This window comes from Rhinolophus ferrumequinum, chromosome 11 (assembly GCF_004115265.2).
Source record: "Rhinolophus ferrumequinum isolate MPI-CBG mRhiFer1 chromosome 11, mRhiFer1_v1.p, whole genome shotgun sequence".
Classification (NCBI taxonomy): Eukaryota; Metazoa; Chordata; class Mammalia; order Chiroptera; family Rhinolophidae; genus Rhinolophus; species Rhinolophus ferrumequinum.
The window spans coordinates 61,432,630-61,449,406 of record NC_046294.1 but is presented as its reverse complement, the minus strand read 5'-3'; the positions used below and the strand labels follow the sequence as shown (position 1 = coordinate 61,449,406).

At 35.5% G+C, this 16,777-nt stretch overlaps 1 protein-coding gene across 5 annotated transcripts in view; it reads left to right on the top strand.

Moving 5' to 3' along the window:
• Positions 1-16,777, top strand: part of NOX4 (NADPH oxidase 4) — a 148,605-nt gene that overhangs the window by 72,167 nt on the left and 59,661 nt on the right. For all 5 annotated transcript variants that reach the window (XM_033121545.1, XM_033121542.1, XM_033121544.1 and 2 more), the window contains exon 12: positions 5,167-5,227. In XM_033121545.1, the coding sequence (XP_032977436.1) occupies positions 5,167-5,227 (61 nt within the window). The remainder of the gene's footprint in view (positions 1-5,166; positions 5,228-16,777) is intronic.

Genomic DNA, 16,777 nt, shown 5'->3' with positions numbered 1-16,777 from the left:
ACAATGACCATGTTATTGCAAAGTCCAATGGCCACTTTCCAGTCCTCAGTGGCCTTGACCTCTTGGTAGCATTTGCCACAGCTGATCACTTGCTTTAGTCACTTGCTTTTTTCATTTTGCTTTTAGAACATCCACTTACCTTTTTTTTCCACCTAATTTTCTGGCTACTTTTACCCCTCCACCCTCTTTTTTCTGTTCCTTGTCATCCCCATGACCTCTAAATATCACAATAGTGCAGTGTCCGTTCCTTGAATCCCTTAGCCTGTCTAGCTAAACTCATTTCTCTAGTGATTTTATCCAATCTTATTGATGCGTCTCTAGGCTATTATCTCCTGAATTTACATTTCCAGCTCATCCACCAACTCCAAAATTCAGGCTCATGTATCCAGTGGTCTCCCAGCAACTTCCACTTGGCGGTCTAAAGAACATCTTCAGTTAACGTTTTACAATTGAAATCTTAACCTTCAACCTCCCAGACATAATCCACTTACAGTCTTCCCCCACTTCAGTTAGTGCCAACTCCATTGTCCAGGTTGCTCAGGCTAAAAACCTGGACATTAATCTTGACTTTTATCCTTTTAAGAAAATATAGTCAATAATCTGTCCACAAATTTTCTTAGCTTTACCTTCAAAATATGTTCACAATGTCCACAGCACCCTCCCTGGTCCAATCAACTACCATCTGAATAGCCCCTTAATTGGCCTCTCTCTGTCTGCCCCTGCTCACCTCTCAGGTAATCTTAAGAACTAACCAGGATGATTATTGTAAGATGAAAATCAGATCATGTCATTTCTCTGTTCAAAAAACCAGGCAGTTTTTACTCTTAGTTATACTTGATATATGCTGACTTGTGTGTGTGTGTGTGTGTGAGAGAGAGAGAGAGAGAGGATGTCAGAGGTTAGTGTGGCTGGAATACACTAAGAAAAACGAAGAATGGTAGGAGATAGTATCAGAGAAATCCTGAGGGGTCAGATTATGTGGGGTTTAGAGAACATTGCCAAGGCTTTGGCTTTGACTTTAAGTCATGAGGGAGCCACTGGAAGGTTCTGGATAGAGGAATGACACGATCCAGCTTACTTTTTTAGCAAGGTCATTCTGGCTGCTATGTTAAGATTAGATGAAGGGGAGCAAGCGGGAGCAGAAGCAAGGAGACCAGTTAGGGGGCTGTTATGGTCATCCAGTTGAGGTATGAGGATGGCTTGGACCTAGGTGATGACAGTAGAGCTGGTGAGGAGTATCGGATTCTTAACATATTTTAAAGTTAGAGTTAACAGGATTTCTTTATAGATCGGTATGAAATGTGAAAGAAATAGAAGAGTCAAGCTTATTGTCAAAGATTTTGGTCTGAGCAACTGGAGCTGCATTACTTGAGATAAGGAAGGCTCTGGGGAGAACAAGTTCTAATAAGGTTTGTAGAGCTCAGTTTTGGATAGGTAAGTTTTAGATGGTGCGTAGTGGGCTTTTTAAAAATGTTAGCTGAGGCAATGATTAGCATGTCAGCCCTATTTCCACTGTACCAGTTATTGCTGCAGCTAGAGCCATTTTTGTCTCACTTCTACCTGTCTTTGGGTTTGAGGAAGAGTAGTTGCCTGGTTTGAGACTGGAGTGAGGTGAATCTAGGGGTCAAATTATCCCATATCCCCTTCTTTTTTTAAAAATCATGAGACCAGCCCCAGCTCCCTTCTGTTATCTCTGAGACCTAAGATTTCCCAATGTTGTGAGGGAAAGATAGACTTGCTTCTCAAGGTGGTCCTCCTTTTAAAGGTAGTGGGATTTCAGCTTTGTTTGTTTTTTTCTGTCAGTTCCAAACCACTGTGTGATCCACATTTCACCTTTCAACATTTGTTGATACCTCTCCATTGTTGTTAGTGCTCCCCATGTCACCTTTGCTATTGTGGTTTGTATTTTTATTTCTCTAAACTATTGTTTTGGTATGTTGATTTTTTGAGGGAGTTGAGACAAATTCATACATTTTATCAAAGTTAGTAAAAATCCATTTACATACGCCTCCAGGATCTTTCTGTTTAATACTGAGTATATTTTCATCATGCAAATATACAAGTAAGCACTGTTTTATCCATCAAATAAACAAGTAAACATTAAAATATAATTTTTGTCAAAATGTTTAGAGCCACAATGCTACATTAATTGTGATGGATTCTATGCTTTTGGCTCATTACTGGTATCTCCTCTCTTACTTTTAGAACAATCTTCATATGTGAAATTACATGAGCTCCTAGTATAGTCTGTGGAACGTTTTGGATACTCAATACATATTTATTGAATGTATGAATAAATTACACAAAACTAAAGAGGTAGACAATAATATAGGGCATAAAAGTCAAATAATTTTGGGATATAAGGAAGTGAGGAATTTTCATGGCAGGGAAAATAAGGATTTCTTCATGAAAATGGTGGCATTTGAGAGGCCTAAAAGAATTCCTAGGGTTCAATATAAGAAATGGGATTTAAGTCATTCTAAATGAGTAAATTGGTAAGTGGGAAAATGAAAGGACTGGAAAATGTGTTAGTTGATCTATATTGTCTTAACTGGGTTAGAGTGAATCAAGGAAAGACATGGAACATAAAGTTGGAGAGTTTGGAACAGATGCGATTGGCCATAGACTATAGGAAAAAAAGATTGTGGGTGTTTTCTTTATGGAGGCTCAAAAGGTTAATCAATAGGATATTGCTGTGATCAGACACTTTCTTTGTTAAGATTATTTGAAAGGACTTGAAAGTTGATTGAATGCTGGCAGGAAGAGGAATACCTGATATGACTCTGAGATTTGAGCCTTTGTTCTGATAAGGATGTGGAAGGTCTGTGTCCAGACTTAGGCGAATGAGCAGGGGAAGTTAACTTGGGAAGTATGATAACAGGTATTTTAGATCTATTACCTTTAGAGTGAATTTCAGGTGGAAATGTCTTGCAGAAGTAGAAAATATGAAACCAGAGCTTTGGAAATGTTAAAAATAAAGATCTGACAATAATGATTAAAAAACATTATGTTCTGTGTGATCATTTTCTGTGGTTTAATAAATTTGAAAACAAACACATTGTGGCTTTTAAATTTATTTTCCATGTTGAATAAATCCTTGTGCAGTGACATCATTTTTACGTTTAGTTCCCAAATGTAAGGTGATTACATAATATCTGTTTATATTTTTGTCAGACTGTTATAAAAGTATTATTAGTCTTTTGAGCACATTAAAAACCCCAAACCATAATGGACAAATGATTTGAAGGACAAAGTTATTTTTTTTCTCCAGGATAGAAAAGTATATATTCCTCCAGATCTGTTGTCACAAATTCTGTCTCTATATTGTTTTATCTTTAAACAAGGTGATGTGTATTCTTGTACTTAATATTAAGGTTAACATGAACCAAACATGAACCATTTTCTTCATCTAAGAAACTTAAGTGAGGCTAAGTTTTAATGTTTACTTTTAAGAAAGACTCAGCAATGTTTTAATGTTTACTTTTAAATTTAACTTTTAAAATATTTAAAATTATGAACATCACAAAGGCTAACAATAAATTTAAAAAAATAGATGGTTATGGAATTTCTCATTTTCTCTGTCTTCAGTTTTACTTATCAGAAGTCAATAGAGTATTATATATTCTTTTCAACATATTTCTATATATAGAAAAAACACTAATATCTGTTTTCATTTTAATAATGTGAACTTAACTACACATATCTTGCAACTTTTTTAACTAAAAAATTATCATAAGCATATTTCTTTAGTAGCGGTCTAGGTAAAACAAGATAGCCATAGATATTTATACCTTATTATTTCTTCCCTTTTAGAAGTTTTCTAAGCACTCTTAAAAAGATAGTGAAAAAACATTTAAGAATCACTACACTGTGCTTTAAACAGCAAATCTGAACAGTATTTGTACAGAGTCACGAAAATGTGATTCTAAGATCTTCAGTCATTGTTTCAAACCACACATGCTGAAGCCATTTGTGTTTTATTCTGTGCAGTCCCCCTTCAAATTTGTGGTGATATGGTTGGGCAAAGACTATGTAAAAATCTGTCTTCTTATTTGTTAGCTAGTTTGAGGAAGTATCAGTAACTTAGAAAGTCATCATTCCCAAGATTATGAGAGAAACAATATTGTGTTTTATCTATTTACAACCAGGTCAGCCTTAAAAGCTACACTGATGCATTTGGCCAGCTCTTAAAGAGGAAGGTTTATAGGCTCATATAAGACCTGAGAGGATGTTAAACATCATATGTAATTATCTTTTATAATGTCTGCACTGAAAGAATAGAACAGAGAGATATGAATACTTGGCAAAAATGCATGTTTTCCTTCAGAATACATTATGAGATTAAGTCAAGCCAGGTGCACACTCAGCCATACAAAGACAAAACTTTTTGCTCCTTATTCTGATATCTTCTTGGCTTAGATCTTCTTTTCATAACCTAACACAATGAGGTAAACATCAACAACATGTGGACAATCAGATTGGCAGCTTGGAATACTGTTGAGATTCTTGCTTTCTGCAAACTACTACTTTTACTGGATAGAGGCTCTGGTCAGCCTTAAGTAGTATGAAGTAAAAATGGCGGGTGGTTTTTACAGATCATACAATCTTATTTGGAGATTTACTAATGACAAACCTGATTAATGTCAGAGTTATTAAAAGACCAGAATTTAAATGAAATAATTAAATATTAGAGTCGTAATTATAAATGAAATATTTTAATAGTGTAAATAATATTTAAATTATATTTTTATTTTTCCTGGAATTTGTTAGGATGTGAGATATATATCTGGAGAGAAAAAGACATTAAAATTACTAGTCTCTATTTTTACCTATGTGGTTCAAAGCTGTGTCCTCTTAAATATCTTAACTCAAACAATATTTAAGCAAGATTTGTAGTTTGATGTAATATACTAGCAGTTTTACACTGTGTATATTATATTGTTTTGTATAAATGCTTATGGGTGTTTAGAGAAATGTATATTGTCATATTGACTGGTTGACATTACTTTTCTTCTTCCATTAATGAATATCTATACACATTTTTAGTCCATTACTTCTTATTTTCTGTTGATTTTGGGGATTTGCTAAGAATAGAAGTTGTAATTCAAGCATAGCTGGTAATACACAATTATTATTCAGAATTGATTCTAGTATTTATTTTTTTAGTGTCCTACTGAAACCAAAGCAACATTTGGGGTCCACCTTAAAATAGTAGGAGACTGGACAGGTATGTAGAACATAGAGTTTTAAGATTCATGCTTTGCAAATAATGGGTCCTGCAATAATTTGATTGTGTTTAAGTAGTGGAATTACCAGCATGTATATAAATCTGTATATGTTCTTAAACTTGTTTGTTTTCTTTCTTCCCTTGTATAGTTTTGACATTTATGTTTTCTTCTTACAAAATGCATTTGAAGAATTGGAATATCTTGGATATTAGTAATTTTGAATCATATATTGTTCACTGTGTTTGCAAATCAAAGGTTTCTGCCTACTTGTCAGAGGTACTGGCAATAGTGGGAACACTAAAATGTGTTTTTTAGAAAACATGATTTTAAAAATAGTGGTAGGTTTTGCTCTCAAAATAATCAACACTTGGGATTAATATCACAAAAATCTTCCAGTTCTTGCATGACCTTTCGTGTGGTATTATCAACTCCACAACATGTTTGGTCATTTTTAATAGCAGGCCTATTGGTGGTAATATCTTACTCATTTATTCAATAAATACTTTTTTATTATCTGAGAGGATGTCTTAAGAGTTCTGAGTAAATAAAAGAAACATTATTCATTCTGACATTTCCTTGACCCGACAGAGTGACTGACAAGTGAGTGTTCAGTAAATGTTAGCTTGTTGATGGGTTACTTAGATGATTACTCAGAGGAAAGGATGCAAGAATAAACATGAATACAAATGTAAGTAAAAGTAATTTTTAATTGAATGCTACGCTAGGATTTGGTTTATGAAAAGTACAGGGAATTAGTAAAAGATAGACTCAATGTAGTCTAGGGCTGTAAGAGAAGCTTCACAGAGAAGAATTTGAGCTGAATCTTAAAAATAAGGCAAATGAGGAAAGAAGTAGGTCATTGAAGTGAAATTCACAGCATTGTCAAAAATCAGGGAATGATTAAACCATATTTAAGAAGGGTGAGTCAATCAGCCTAACAGAAGCAAAGATGTTTGTTCTAGGGAGTTGTATGGAAAAGCCATTTAGGGTCAGTTTGGTGAAGGTCTTGAATGACTCAATGAGATAACAGAATAATGTAAAGATGCTAGGGAACCTTTGAAGGATTTGCAACATCATAATGAAAATAGTATTAATAACTTGATAGTTGGATTGATTAGAATCAAGGGAAGACTTGTTGGTGCCGGAAAGCAGAGAAGAGGAAGACAGAGAAGAGGAGTCGGTGCAGGAGTGGGGATGGAAACTGGGAAATAGAAGAACTGGATCTGTAAGCACAGATTGAGAAGTTAGCATTAGAAAGGAAGAGCTGATCCCTATAAAAAATCAGGAAAGGACAAGATATATATAGCAGGAAAGACATTTTAGGAAGAAGGACCATTGAAAGAGCTATATCATACAGTTAAAAAATAATAGTATAAAATTATTTGTGTATAGGAAAGGCAGCCAGTTTGGAATTGGAGATGTGAAGAAAATGGAAAAAAAAAAATGCAACATAGGATCTCTCTCATGGACAAACCAATGAAATTAATCATATGATCTTTGAGCAGTAATCACCTATTGGAATCATGAAAAATCAGGCTTAAATAGATATTGTTCATGTGATAGTATTCAAAAGAGACATGGTAGTCCATTGTTAGGAAAACACTGATGTAGTATGGAAATAGTAGTTCTCATGATAGCTAGTTGACATGATAACAATTGTTTTGCACAATTTGACAAGTAAAGAATGAGTAAAGCTCTTCTCTAGCAAGAATCGCAATATGGTAAGAATTAACTTCAGCAATGAAAGCTAATTGACAGAATTCTACATCTGAGGGGAAACAAGCACAATGAAGATATAATTTAATTCATCAGAGAAAGCAAAAACTTCTTCATGATGGTTTATTACCAGCTGTTGTTACGGAGCTTCTTCATCAAGTTATTTTCTATTGTCAATAACTCGTTAAAATAACTTATAATTTATTTCAATCTCTATTAGGAACACCTAATAGTTCTAATTTTATCCTCCTATTTTATGTACTATGCCATTGAGGGAGAAGCAAGATCAGTCTATTCACAGATAAGTTCCAGTCAGATGCTTTTCAACCAATAGACCTTATTGGTTATTGACTTCAAATGTTTGTTGATTTTGGGGGAAAAAGTGTTAGCCATTCATGCAGAGAACCCGTAAATAATTCTATCACTATTTGGCAGTTGAGTTAAAAACAACAATAACAACAACAACAACAACAACAAGAAAACGGTTTAGCTGTTTTAAAACAATAGAATTACAATTATGGAAGGAAAAATGGGAATATTATTTCTGAGATCAAGGATCACCAGTTTTTGTTTTGAAAAAAAATTAATTAAAACTCTGTATTAAGAGCAGTAGGTATAGGAAATATCAAAGAGGTGCTTAAGAACTTTAATATCAGAGGTTTACTTTTTCAAACTGGCTTAGAGATATTTTACAGTGACTTGTTTTTCCCTGAAATATGTTCTGCCTGGACAAGTCTAATGAACAGGTTTAAGACTGCCCCCTCCCCCATTCATGATTTTTCGAAGACTGATAAACTACACCCAACTGTGGAGTGTCCAAAACGCAGATGAAACAGCTATGTAGCACAGGACAAGGAGGCATTACAGTTTCTTACATTTGTTGTCTAGCTTTTTATTTTGCCCAGGTTTCTACTTGCATCTCCTAAGTATGTGAAAGACTCATGAAAGTTTAGAAGACTCTTTAAACCTCTTAAACACAATTCAGTTTTTCCGTGAAACGATGCTAGTAGAGAGGGGTGAAGTGAATTACCAAAGTAGATTTCTCTTTGAATTGAATTAATATTTTGTTGTTTTTCTAGAATCAGTCATGCTTTACAATTTGAAATATATGGTCACAAATTGTATATTGGCTTAATTATCATTCTAACTCTCCAAAATGTCTTCATAGATATCATTACTATTGAATAATGTCAGTGAAATATTACACCATTGGTTATTTTAGTGGTCTAAATAGCAGCTTACTCTAGAAAGATTTGAGTTGTATTACAAAAACATTATATACCTAGTATCCAATGTAATTAATTTAAACATTTTAGTCATTGTTCCATGCAATAATTAGTGGATTGACAATAACTAGATAAACAAAGATAAACAAATAACTAGATGCAACAAAGAGCTCATTGTATGTATCATGTAAGAGCTTTCCCTTGAATCTTAGGTATCAGTTGCCATATTGTCTATTGGCAAGTCTTACTACAAACAGAAGATAAGGTTAACTTAGAGGATTCACAGTAGGAAAACAAGGCCACATAATATGGATTTGCCTTGATCAAATTGTTAATGGGAGTCTCGATTTCGTCAGCAGATTAACATGTGGGCATGGTTTCTTAGTGATACATTCTCAGGGAAGAGAACAGGCCTAGCTGAGGTGGGGGAGTGGGGGAGGAAGAGAGGGAGAGGGAGAGGAAGATGGAGAGGGAGAGAGAGAGAGGAAAAAAGAGAGAGAGAGAGGGCCCTTGTCCCAAGGACTTGTAGTTTGCTGGGCGAGGGTAGGGAGTTACATATTTATTTGGTAGAAAAATGGTACACGCTCTTCCACAGGAGGGCGTGACCAGACCACCTCTTATCATCTGTTGTTGTAAAAACAGATACTGTGGCTGGAGGCAGTTAATCAAAGCTAGTTATGAGTTTTTTCTTTAGGCACTATGGCCCCCCTCCCACCTCTCCTCCTTCTCCTACATTTTCTAACTTCTAGCTGACAAAATGATACATTGATATTCACAGTATAAGTCATCTTAGGGAAGCTTTAGTTAAAGGCTGAACTGAAAAAGAGGTGATAACTCTCTCTCTCTGTTCTACTTCTATATCACTGTATTAGCCAGGCATCTTTCATACTTCGTCTAGCTGATTATGGAAAGATTAAAACAGAATATGTGCTTATGTATTTAAAGTTTATTTTTCCATTTTGGGGAACTAGTTGTAAGTCAGATGTTGACCACACTAAATGTCATTATTTTGTGATGACAACATATTTTGGAAGAATTATGACATCCACCTTATTACTATTTATATCTGTGAGTGGCTTTTGGTTCCTGCAAACAAGTAAAAACATAAAAATATTCCTTATTAGATACTTAGTTTGTTTTTAAGGATATGTCAAAAGAGGAGATCCAAACTAAGTTTGAGCATATTGACTTCTCTGAAGAACACAAATCATATATGAATATGTGAACCATTATAGGTTTTACAATAATTCATGTTCACACAGTGTAAACTTTAGTCTAAACCCTAATAAATATGTATTATCAATGACAACATCTACAAAGGAGGGACTAGAAATACTGTTTTTGTTGCTATGACTAGCAAATTATATTGGTTACTCATTTGTGGAAGATAACATTGCTACTTTGGCTAATAGATGTTTATTAAATACCTTCTACGTGCTAGATTCTTTACTCGTTTCTGGAGATACAGCATTGACCAAAACAGAAAAGGTCCCCATTTTCATAGAAACTGTATTCTAGTCAGTAGAAACCTCCAAGAAACAAACACACACAAAACAAATCAATATATAATGTGTTAGACAGTGATAAGTACTATGAAGAAAAATAAAGGTAAAGGAGTTAGAATCATGAAGGTCAGTAGTGCTATTTTAGTTAGGGTGTTCAGTTACAGACTTTTGGAACAGACTTATAAGTGGGTGAGGGAATAAGTCAGGTGGATTTCAGGAAGAAGCATGTTTAGATTAAGGAAACAAATGCAAAGTCCCTAACACTTTTTTCTTTTTACTTTCACTTTTAATTTTTTACTTAAATTTTTTCTTTTAATTTTGGTTTTCAGTGTTTAGTATTACTTTGGATATTCCAGGAACAACAGGGAGGCCAGTGGGGCTGGAATTTAGACAGTGAGGGGGATGGTAGCCGGAAATGAGGTTAGAGAGACGAGTGGGCTATGGGGCGCTATAAACTATGGGGGGACTTGGATTTTAATCTGGTTGATGTACAAGACCTGGTTTTGAAGTGTACATGTGAATGATTATTCGTTTTCTTCTAATATGTACTACCTGGTGGTTGGCAGGCTGAGATTATTTTTTTAAAGGAAAGACTAAGTTTCGGAAGAAGGTATAAAAGGTGAGAAATCCGAACATTGTGGAAAACTAGGTCAAACTTTTTTTGGTTGGGTGGGTGGGAGAGATGTAACATCATTTTAGAAAAGCTTCAGTAGTGGTTCTATCTCCTGCCATGTGGCTCTGGTTTATGAATTCTGGAAGTCTCACCTATACTCTATGTCCTACCTGTCCCTATGGAAGGTAGTGCTTCCTGCTATTCTCTGGATTTCTTCACTAACTTTGATTTGGCTTCTCAGTTCTTCCCTCACCTGAGTCACTGGTTCCCTGTATTAAATTCCTTCCATTTAAGTTATGTGGAGTCATTCCTGGTTTGGCTGGATCTAGACTATTACAAGAGGTTAGCAGAGCCTCTCTGAACAGAGCACTGAATTTAGAGAATGGGGAAGATAAGAGGAAGTGTAAAAACCCTGAAGTAGTCAAGTATGTGTACTCAAAGACTAGTAAGAAATGCAGTGTTACTAAAATTGAGTTAAATGGAAATGTAGGGAATAAAGTCTGAGAAGTCCTCATGGGCCAGATATGGTAGGCACTTACAGACTTCAATTTTATTATAAATGTTATGGAAAACCATAGGAGGATTTTGATAGAGTCTGTCTCACGTTTTAAAGTGGTAACTCTGGCTATGTAGAGTGGGAATGGACAAGAGTAGAAATTAGGAGATGAGCTAAGAGAGAAGCTCTTGTTGATGAGTAGACAAGAGAAAATGCTAGTTACACATGGGATGATAGTGATTGAGAAGTGGGTCATGAGAAGTGGATGGATTTTGAAGGTATATCTGACAGGTTTTGTTGACACATTGGAGGTGGGATATCAGAAAAATTAGGAATCAAAGATAACTCCAAGATTTTTTTTTTTAGCTTCAGTAAGTAGACAGTGCTGCTGCTTATAAAAAACACTGGTATATTGGTGGGGGAGGGGGAGGCGACATTCCAAGTTCAGTTTTGTACGTTTTAAAGTTGAGATGCCTCTTAGACTTCCAAGAAGTGAGGTTGAATAGTCATTTGAATATGTGAGTTCAGAGGTCAGGGAGATGGCTGGGCTGGAGACATAAACTTGAGAATCACTAGCATATTCATGGATTTAAAGCCTTGTAGCTGGATAGGATCTTCTAGGACAGTAATTCTCACCCACGTAAGATCCAACTCCTTGTTTTATAGCATTTTATATGCCCACGTTATATTCTTAAAATGCAATTTACAGATATCATATACACAAATATTTTATTTAAAAAATCAATGTATCGTCCTAACCTTATTATAAAAGAGCTATTAAAATAAAATGATTTATAGTAAATGATTTACATTCGATATTTAAATTTTCAAGCACGACTACACTAAACATCATAATGGAATAGGTGACTTGTACCCACATACAGAATGATCATGAATAAGACAGTTCTAAATATAGGCTTCCAATACAATTGAAATACTATGAGCACCGTTTTCTTTAAGATGCCATTTTCCAAAATGGTGAACATATTTTGGTTAGGTTATAGATACAATGGAGTACCATATTCAGTTTACAGGGTGATTGCAACACTGGAAATTTCACTGCATATTTAAACAATGCAGGAATTTAGCATTTTTTAATCATTGTAAATGAGTTTTTCATTTACATGAGTATCTAGCAAGCATGCAGGAAATGAGACAAGGCTTTGTCGTATTCTCTATAACATTTTAGGATGTCTGGTATCTCTGATTCTTACTGTCTAAACTTGAGTAACTTCTGATCATTACTGTGAGAAACAAATTGCCTCCACAAATTCTCAAAACTGCCCCAGTAGGTGGCATTGTCCTGTCAAAAGTAACTACTTTAAGAAACATATATATAGATAGAGAAGAAATATAACATAGGACTTAGCCCTGAGACTTTTTTAAAAAAATATTTTCAGGTGTACAAAAGCAACATAATAGACATTTGCACCCCTCACAAAGTGATAACCCCCCTCCAATCTACTACACCTCTGACATCTATATAGCTGTTATAATATAGTTGACTATATTCCCTGTGCTGTACTTTACATCCCATGACTGTATGTCATGGCAGTGCCAAAAAAATGTATACAAGTGGACAGTTTGGTCAACATTGCTCACGCAATAGTTTGCCATAATCAGAAGTGTCCGGACCCTGTGACCACCTCTTGTAATTGCAGAAGTCAAACGTGACTTGGATTCATCTTTTGTTATTGATATATATTGAGTATTATAATTTTAATAGTTTTTTTCCTTTCTTAAAATGTGTATACAGTTTTTGGCATGCTGTGTGTGTGTGTGTGTGTGTGTGTGTGTGTGTATACATACATACATACATACATATATATACATATATATATATATATATGTATTTTTAATTATAGTTGACATTCAGTGTTATTCTACTTCAGCTTCAGGTGTACAGCGCATTGGTCAGGCATCTATACAGTCTATGAAGTGATCCCCCTGATAAGTCCAGTGCCCATTTGGCACCCTACATGATCTTTTACAGCTTTATTAATTATATCCCCCATACTGTATTTCACATCCCCATGACTATATTGTGACTACCAATTTGTATTTTCTAATCACCTCACCTTCTCCCCATTCCCCAAGACCCCTCCTACCTAGCAACCATCAGTTTTTTCTCTATATCTCAGTCTATTTCTGTTTTGTTTGCTCATTTATTCTGTTCTTTAGATTCCACATTTAAGTGAGATCATATGGTATTTGTCTCAATCTGACTTATTTCACTTAGCATAATATTCTCTAGGTCCATCCATGTTGCTGCAAATGGTAAGATTTCATTCTTTTTTATATGGCTGAGCAGTACTCCATTGTATAAATGTACCACAGTTTCTTTATTCAATCATCTGTTGATGGCCATTTCAATTGTTTCCGTATCTTGGCTCTTGTGAATAGTGCTGCAATAAACATAGGCATGCATATATTTTTTTCGAATTAGTGTTTTGAGCCCTGAGACATTTTGACACATAGAGTCTAGCAAAAGTAACTCAGAAAGAGTGGCCAGTTAGGTAAGAGGGGAACCAGGAAAGTCTGAGTCCTGGACACCACAGGACAGTGTTTCAAAAAAGAGGAACTGATCAATTGAAACAAATGCTTCTGAGAAGTGGAGTAAAATGAGGACTGAATTAATGATCTTGGCGATTGTGTTTTTAATGGGAACAAAAGCCTGACCCAAGTAAGTTTGAGAGAAAATAATAGTAAAAGAAGTGGAGATGGTAATTACAGACAAATCCAGTGGTATGTTGGGGCCAGTGCTTGTGATCTCATGGGTGCTTCTCTTCCAACTGCACGTTCAGTGAAGTCAAGTTTGATAGCTGTAAGTCATCCACAAATGTGAGTACTTAATTCAACAGAAATTGACAAATACCATAAAGAAAGGATTAAAAAAAAAATTGAAGACCTGACTATTAAATAGTTGCCAAAATACCACTGGAAATAGTCTAAGGAGTTTGGATGTGAAATTAAATAAAGAAATAGGGTAGTTGCTGAAGAAGGGAAGATATAGGGAAAAGCAAATATAAGGTAAGAGCACACATAACATAAATATGTGTGTGTGTATGTGTGTGTGTGTGTGTGTTTACTTATATGTCTATATATCTGCATATATACTTATTGTGAGCTATTATAATATGTTCATATATTTCTGAGAACAATATGAATAACAGAATGAAGTAGAGAGGGAAAATTGATATTGCTGGAGAGATAGAGGTATAATAATGGGAGCAACGTCCACAAGTACCCCCTAATATATTCCCAAAGGAATGGATTCCGATGTACAATTGGAGGGCTTGACCTTAGTTAAGGTAGCTGGGTAGTTCATGCTTTATAACAGGAAGGAAGATGGAGAAGATGTTTCCAGAGCATGGCTACAGGTTCCAGAGCATGGTTGGTGGACTTGAAATGAGGGGAATGGGATTGCTGTACTGGTTCCTTCTGTTTTCTGAGTGAAATAAATAGTCAGGTTATCACTGAGACTGAGGGTGGGGGAAGGCACGTTGAATTTTGAGGAGAAGGAAGAAGATGTATTGTTTAAAATAGTAAATTGGTAAGTGAAGCATGGTGGCGCTTTTGAGTTGTGCCAAGAAGCCTACTGAGATATGTGGTCCAAATTTTAAAGTGAGACAAGCTAGAATAATTGTGAGTTTTTTCCAGGCATGGTCTACTTCTTTTGATTAGCTATTGAGCAAGTGGGGAGTTGGATTTAACCAGCAGTATTGGTCCACTCCTGATTAAATTCACTATAGTTGTCATCTTTCATCTATTCTCTGCACTATAGCCATAGAAACTTCAAAGCATGAATCAAATTAAATTACTTCCCTTGCTTTAAACACTTTAATAACTTACCATTTCTTTTAGAATAAAGACAAAAAATCCTTATGATGGTTTAGAAAGTTCTCTCTGCTCTGGCCCTGACCTACCTCTTGTTTTGATTCAATTTGTTTCTTTTCTGCACAATAGCAATACTGGCCTTTCGGTTCCTTTTGTGTCACTTGTTTGCTCCCACCCTATCCATATCCCGATCCATATATCTACAATACTCTCCACCTCTCCTGCCCACACTAACACATTTACCTAGTATCTTTACATCACAGCTCAACAGTCACTTCCTCTGAGAAGCCTCCTAGACCCTTCAATTTTAGGTGTTGTTTCTTATATGCTGCCATCACTCTATTTCTTTCCTTAAGAACACTTATCTCCATTGGTAACTGTACATTCAAAATGTGATCATTGGTGTAACAAGTTTCCTCCAGGAGACTATAAGCATTATTACGGCAGGGACCTGTATCTCTTTTTGCTCACCATTGACTCAAGGACCTATTAAAATGGTTGTTCTTAGTAAATGTAAATGTTTGTTAAGGGAAGGGAAAAGAAGAAAGGAAGGAAGGAAGGAAGGAAAGAAAGAAGAGAGAGAGAGAGAGAGAGAGAGAGAGAGAGAGAGAGAGAGAGGCAGGTGCATGGAGGGAGAAAGGGAGGGAGGGAGAAAGGAGGGAAGGAGAAAGGGAGGAATAAAGGGTGGCATATCCTCTGCTTTGTAAAAACAAGCTAGTGGGACAGTAGTCAGATACATAAATAAATGTAATACTATGCCCACCAAAATGGCGGCTGCAGCTTCTTGGAAGGAGATCTGGGAGTCTTTCTAGGCCAAACTGAGTATTAGAGATAAATTGGACTTGTACAGAGTGGGAGATGATTCCAGGGAGAAAAAGAACTTGAATGGTGAACTGTCATGGAATGCCAGGAAAATGTCATGCTCCTGGAAGGCCAGAATCGGGTGGTATCCAGAGGTCATGTCATGGAAGAGCTTGTAGGAATTGCTAAGAAGCTTGGTCTTTTCTGATAAAGATGTTGGTGAAAAACTGAAGTGTTTTAAACAGGAACTGAAAGCAAATTTGCACTTTATATGGGTCACCCTGCTCATATTTTACAGATTGGAAAGGAGAAAGACCAGGTTAAGTGCAAAGATGCCAAATTAATTAAAGATTTGTCATAGTGTCAAGGGCGCTGAGGAGAAAAAAGTTTTGTGGAGGGATCTTTGATGACCAATGAAGTAAGACCGAACAATAATTTTGGGAGGCAGATTACTGCTAACCTTATAAAAACCATCTTATTGGGAAAATGCAAGGGAAAAGTTTGGGGATGATACAGACTGTTTTGAATGACTGTAAATTGGCAACCAGTGAGTGGAGCGAGTTAGTGTACAAAAAGAGCACATGGTAAGTGGGCCTATTTCTAAATTCATCCTGTTCCTAAATTCCCCCAAAACTCTGAGAAGCGATTGAATTGATACAGGTATGGCCTGTGATTGGCAGTGAAGATGAGTTAGCAAATATACCTGCAATTACTTGTGTATTCATCTAGGGAAGTCTGGATGAGAATGAGAACTAACATAGTATGCCTTCAAGTATATACTGTTTATATAATGGACACTATAAACCTTACATTTTGTGAGTCTATATGGAAAATCATTGAGGACACTTAATTAATTAGATGGACTTTAACGTAACTTATTTGCTATCATAATATAATAAATCATTCAGTAAATATGAGCTGGGGTTAAATTCCATATTTCATAGCCATTGAAATCAAGGAAATTTTTCCATCAGGGAAATGAGGCATTTTTATTACAATTTAAATGCCCATCTGTTCTCAGGAGAGAGGAAAAATTGTTTTCCCCTTGGTTTCCCAGTTCATGAACATGAAATCATGCTATCATTTTTAGTAGACGGTAGCTCATTTATAATGCCACCGAGAATACAGAGACTGCTTAGTAAATGATTGGGATTCACCACTTACCAAGTTTTAGTCTATTACTGTCATTTTACAACCCCAAAGATAGGGGAAAATACAAAATTCTTGTTTTTCATCCAATAAAAAAAGTGTTACTTTTTATTCTAGAAAATAAGCAAATTATACAATTTCTGCACCTAGAGGAAGATTTATTATAGTAAAGTGGTTTATTTGTACAGAGTGTTATGTTTTTATTA